We start from the raw sequence: 6,033 nt of genomic DNA on the forward strand, positions 1-6,033 counted from the left end.
TCTGACATTTTATAGACTATAAGACTATGTCATTAATTGTAAAAAAAAAAAAAATCAGCAGGTTAATCCATAATGAAAATAACCGTTTGCTGCCATCCTCATTCTTAAATATGCCTATGAAGGACTTGATTTTTTTTCACACTATCATAAAAACAGCTGAAGGCACACATTAGAAGATACAAAAACCCAACCAAGACAAGCTAGAAAACCAGTGATTTACTGTGCTTAAAGAAAGCATCGCCAGCCACACAGATTTCACAGTACAAATATGCACAGGTGTCACCAGTAACATTAGCAATGGCTCTGTTTCTATTCAAATGTCCCAGTAAAGCTGAGCAGACACTTTGATCATGTAAGATGTGTTAACTCACACTACACGTTTTAATCAGCCTTCCTGCGACTTTTCTGCTCACATTGTACACTGTACTCTGAGCACAAGAAGAAAAATACAGAGCTGCAGATTCTGGAAGATACAGACAGTGTTGTCTGTCTGTTCACCAGTGAGTTCGGCCCAATTCTAAAATTAGTCTAGGGCAAATGATCCAGGGCTTAAAAGATTATTTCTATTACTATTAAGAACATCTATAAAATATCGTGTGCAAGTTAGCAAGACGTCGACATTCGTCTTCCCTGCAGTTTCTCTTTGGAGTCTGGCCTCTTAAATAAGATGTAGATTTATCCCTGAGGCAGAACAGGCCCAGACCAGCAGCAGTCACAACCAAACCGTTAGCTTTAATGCTGGCAGTCCTGGAGTTGCCACAACAGTTGTACCACTCCAGCCAAACCAGCAGTCAGAGAGGTTCAGAGAGGAGACTCCCAGGACCGCTGATATCTCATCACAGCTCTCTTAATCTGCTCGTAGCTCACAAACATCACAATGTTCCAGGAACCCAGACGAAGAAAAGAGGGCACAAATCTAAAAAAAAAAAAGAAAAAGAAGAAAAAAAGATGAAATTATGAAAATGGAAAGTTTCATTTATTTTTATTTCGTTGTTAAAGATAGAATTTTTGCAGTATGGATTCTGACATGCTGCAGTACGTACCCCTTATAGAAAGCTGTGGGCCCCTCTTTAATCAGCATGGTTAAGGCACAGTTAATAGCACCGCTGTACTGTCCGGGCACCGAGTTCATGAAGCGCGTTTTTATCACATCCACCGGAGATGCTACGATGGTGGTGCAGAAACCTGCCGCGAAGGCTGCTGTGAAGTGACACGGCATATTGTCTGCGGAAAACAAAATATCTGATTTGGCCAGGGCTGCAGAGAAGATTGTGTAGAGTAAATTTATTTACTACTTATCTATTTATTCATATCACTGTAACTTCACAGTAATTTCTATATCCTACGGTTTCATTCTATTTTATCTTATTTTCCTCTTCTGTTCTGTTTTACTCTTTAAATGTGTTTTTCCGAATGCCTTTTGTGCACTCTGAATTGACTTGTTGCTGAAAGGCACTATTCAAATAAATTTACCTTGCCCTACAAAAAAAGAGCAATGACAATAAGGGGAAATGAGGCTTCTCAATACTGAGGATTTTATTTGAAGCGACTGAGCTCACCTGTCATCAGGTTGTATTTCAGGATGAGCTCTTTGATGATGTCGTAGGTCACCAGCTCGGAGCAGTTTACGATGGCATTACGAGCTATATTTGGCAGACAACCTGAAAAAACAGTTCAACATTTTAAACAATAAAATTCAACCTGAAGAACCTTAAAAGAATAATCCACCTATATGCACTCCTACAACATGAATCAGATGGACAGTTAAAAAAAAAAAAGGGATCCAAATTCGATGCAGCAGAACCAGAGGTTTTGTCGTATTTTCTTCCATGTCACAACCTGACACAATACCCACAATGCAAATCTAACATCTGACAGTTCGCTGTGAGATTCAAGTGTGCTGTGCTAATAGCAGCTAATGCAGCCTGGAGCAGAGATGATGAGCAGAGGTCTGGTAGACTTTTTTCATTTTTAAAACTACAACTAGCGCTAGGCGGTGTATGGTAAAGCCAAGGCTGTCCACAAGACAGAAAACACAGGTGCTGCTCTTTGTAAAGGAGCAGGCACTTTTTGATTGTATACTCACACAACCTCGTGGCTGTTTCTGTCCATATAAAAAACGTATTGGAGGTCATGGACATTGCAGATTATGGACACATGAAAATAAAGGTGTCACGATACAAAGTGGTGGTAATGACTGGAGATCATAAGCCCGAGGACACGTCTAAACAATTAGAGTGCAATGAGCAGCCGGTACTACACAGTCACTACACCCACTATGCGGTACATCTACAAATTTGTGTTCTTATTTCCCCACTTGCATTTACCTTTCCACAGCCCTTTAACACCCTCGTCCCTGGCAATGGTCTTGTAGGCATCAAAGGTGCCGTTGTATCTCCTCACAGAGCCGCTCTCAGGCCGGCGGACCTGAGCCTGGAACCGGACTTTAACCACATCAGTGGGCTGAGCGAAGGCCACGGCCATCGCTCCTGTGGTGCAGCCTGCCAGCAGCCGGGCCCCGATTCCTGCGGCTGTCATACAAGCAACTCGTATTAGACATTTCTCTTCCAGGCAGAGTGTAGTACATTAATCTATCTATCGATGGAGACATAGAGGAGTGAATTAAGTAGAAAGAAAAGTAGAACTCTGGCTGTGGAGTTCACCTTTCAAAATGTCTGTCCTGGTGAGCAATCAACAAGAAATGATGACATGATGCATCCTACATTTCCCTCAGTTCTGAAGCTTCATTTCAAGCATTTGTGTGATTAAAATAATATATCAGACACTATTGGGACACAAGAGCACTGTCTACTCTAAGAACACAGACACTAAAAAGCTTCAGGCAGAACTCTCTCATTAACATTCGAAACTGGTTTGACGTGTTTTGCTTGTTATCTGCAGAGTTGCACTGGATGAGGATGGTAACCAACGAGGTCATCAGGATGAAATACCAGCTGTGTCTCCAGCTAAAAACAACCGAGTTGACACAATGTGTCATTGATGGAGGAGAACCAGGAAAGGCCTCAGGGATCACAGATCTGTTCCCTCACAGAGGAATCTGCCCTGTGTCCCACATCCTGGTGCTGTTAACTGCAAAATGAGCTCATAACATGCAGCTCTGTCTGTTTTAAACACACTCTGTGCATTGAACTAGTCTGTTATAGATTGTAAATAGTTGTTTGATTGGGATTTTCTATTTATCCTACAGTGTAGTGTATTTATCCTACATTTGGGGGCAGTGTTTTAACAGTCTCAAAATATCTCCTTCAATAAGCTCAGTATAAATTGACCTAACTGGTTGGTATTGGAGACACCAAAGGCATATTTCTTTGTCTAGAACATATTTATTTTTATGTATATTCTTTTTGATGAATTCAAAATACTGTATGACACAGTCTGCCTTGCCACACATGCATTTACAGCTTGGACACCTGTCCCAGTTGTCGTTTAGTCTAGTCGCTGTTTTATGTTTGCAACTGCAGGTCAGAATAAGAAATGATTAAAGCAGCAACAATTAGTTAATTAATTAAATTGGTCAGCCAAGATTAATCAGCAACTACTTTAATAGGATGAATATGGCAGCAGAAACAGATTCTTGACTGTGATGGCACATACTTTCTGATCCCCTGCTGTAGACCTGCTTTATGGTGTCGTAAAGGCCGATGCGGACTGAGGAGAAGCTCATCTGTCTGTGCAGCCCTGCCACCAGTCCACTGTACAGACTCCGAGGGCCCTCAGTTTTCACCATGGTGAAGATGGTGCCGAACACACCTCTGTATATCGCCTTGCCTTCCAGCGTGAGCCTGGATTCACCTTGAATCTGGAGAAAACATAAAATGACAAATCAAAGACTTAAATCCCTAAACAGTGTTTGAGCTGAGATTCGTTTTTCAGCAGTTTCCTGGGAGAATCGGGGCTATGACGTTTATATGCCTATTATCAGTTTCCTTTTTTATTGACTGCAAGTGTTGCATCCTTGATTTGACATACACAGCACCTGTGTTAAGATATTCCTGAAGCAGGGCTGTAAATATCACTGAGGCTGACACCAAGGCCATCTTGTTTCTAGGAATCTGGGGAGTTTTATGACCTGAGGAGGTATTTCTACAATAACACATAAATTACACAAGATGAGTTTTTTATGGTGTAATCTGGTACAAACAGCCATAGATTTGTTTTTTTAGGTCCAAAAATAGATGAAAAGTAGAGAATTATATCTGGGCAAAGTGTTCTGACAGCATTGAGACCATCAAGAAGAGAGATCAGTTTCATAAAAACTATGACACCACCAGTTTGATGTGCTTAATCTGAAATAGCTCGGGGTAATTGTTTGGGGGATTGATGGCCTGGCAATAGTGCATCCTCACCTGCAGTCTGACTTTGGCTGTGTCCAGCGGGAAAGTGACCAGGTCGGCCACACAGCCAGCTGTTCCAGCTGCAAAAAACTTGACAGTGGTTGTAGGGGCCAGATCAGCAGTCCCTCCGACAACAACCATGATCAATGACTGAGCCCAAAGGATCAACCAAATCTTATCCACAAGAAAAACACCGAGCGAGCCCGTGTGCGCAGTAAAGCTTTAGGTCCTTCAACGCAAATATCCGCATAACCGATTCATATGTGCTGTCATGATTTCAAGCCTGAGATCAGAAGCAGGTAGGCAGGCTGCTGCAACCAAACTCAAGTTTCGGGTAATGAGAAGTTTGTCTTGGGAAAAACAAAGTCCTCTTTTTGTGCCATTCGCCATAAAAAAGCTCGTAACTATCATACCACTTTCAAATGTTAAAGAGCAACAACAACAAAAAAAGAAACAAACAAAGAAAGAAAAGGAAAACACTACCGCAGCCGCTTCCTCAAATAACCGCACGGCAGCAGCGGCACAAACGCCTGACTGCTGCACAAGCGACATCCGCCTCTTCGGGACTTGTTGACTGTTTTTAAGCGGAGCTGCTGTTGCTGCACCGCCCTGACACACTACATGTTAATAACCCACGGTCAGTTTGTCCCAGTGTCATCAGGAGTCCGACACATCAGCCTCATGTCTTGGGGCGCCTGTTCAACCGGTTCTACGAAAACAAAAACATATTCAGTTACTTATTTTGGGCATATTTTCTGTAGCAGCACATTCAATTTAAAAATGTTAAAACCACTTTTATACATATTTTACACTCGCTTTACTTGCCACAGTGTGAATTAGTTACTTCTGCTTTGTCACTTCTGAGAAACACATTTGTAGTCTTCAACTTGGGCTTGAGGACTACAAATTGTTAACTGGAAATCCTGAGTTCCAAGCTTTGGTGTGGTGTTGAAAAATATTGTTTTGACCATCCAACGGAAGACTCAAGTTGCATCGTGGAACTGACAGAATCCAGTTTTTCTAAAAATCATAGGGTCTAAAAGTCACGATGTCTCTGCCTCTGCTGCATGGACTTCTACCTATTTTCAAATTGTCTTTTGCAGCTACCCCAACGTCACGAAAATGCAATACTGAATTGCTCAAGTACACCTTGCCTATTTTGTATTTTAAAGCCCTCATGTGAAGGTTTGGAGGACTTCTGACTTAAATGACTCCTGGTGCCATCCAAAGAGAAGCAGAAGCATCACCCCCACATCTATTTTAGAGCTCCTTTTACTCTGCTAATAACCCCAATTTCTTTACAAATATGACCAGAAACCCATACAAGTGAAATTAACATACAATGGTGTATATTTCAGCATACCTACAACACCTCAGCTCTCCACATGTCCAGGTATATCATTACACTGAGAAGCTCCTCGATGAGCGGTGCAGCACAGCACACTTCAGATACAGACTGAGAACACATTTTTGTTTCAACATGTAGGTTTTCTTTGAAATGACTTCACTTCACATGTCAGCGTATTTCTGAGCTATTCGTTAAGCCTTCAAACAGAAATGTGCATCAGCCAAATGAAGCACAGGTTCAGACAGTAAGCCAGTAAATCTCAACATAACCTGAGGCATGTTCCAAGAAACAAGTTCGTGTCACAAGCAGAAAAAATCATATACACTATCA

At 41.7% G+C, this 6,033-nt stretch overlaps 1 protein-coding gene across 1 annotated transcript; it reads right to left on the bottom strand.

Annotated features, from left to right (window-relative positions):
- Nucleotides 1-201: 201 nt before the first annotated feature.
- On the bottom strand, nucleotides 202-4,978 carry LOC130167226 (mitochondrial uncoupling protein 2-like). Its single transcript, XM_056373197.1, has 6 exons — nucleotides 4,368-4,978; nucleotides 3,616-3,820; nucleotides 2,328-2,531; nucleotides 1,560-1,661; nucleotides 1,044-1,224; nucleotides 202-916 (listed from the first exon to the last, which is right to left on the bottom strand). Exons 1-6 carry the CDS (start codon nucleotides 4,494-4,496, stop codon nucleotides 802-804), a joined length of 936 nt encoding a protein of 311 aa, XP_056229172.1. The 5' UTR covers nucleotides 4,497-4,978; the 3' UTR covers nucleotides 202-801.
- Nucleotides 4,979-6,033: the final 1,055 nt, after the last annotated feature.

This window comes from Seriola aureovittata, chromosome 4, assembly GCF_021018895.1.
Source record: "Seriola aureovittata isolate HTS-2021-v1 ecotype China chromosome 4, ASM2101889v1, whole genome shotgun sequence".
NCBI classification, from domain to species: Eukaryota; Metazoa; Chordata; class Actinopteri; order Carangiformes; family Carangidae; genus Seriola; species Seriola aureovittata.

Excerpts from the sequence above, each read along its gene's own strand:
- LOC130167226 (XM_056373197.1), bottom strand. The coding sequence starts at position 4,496 with ATGGTTGTTGTCGGAGGGACTGCTGATCTGGCCCCTACAACCACTGTC. Across the intron at positions 3,821-4,367 it reads CAGCCAAAGTCAGACTGCAG|ATTCAAGGTGAATCCAGGCT; the intron begins GTGAGGATGCAC and ends TGTTTTCTCCAG. Across the intron at positions 2,532-3,615 it reads CTACAGCAGGGGATCAGAAA|CCGCAGGAATCGGGGCCCGG; the intron begins GTATGTGCCATC and ends CTTGTATGACAG.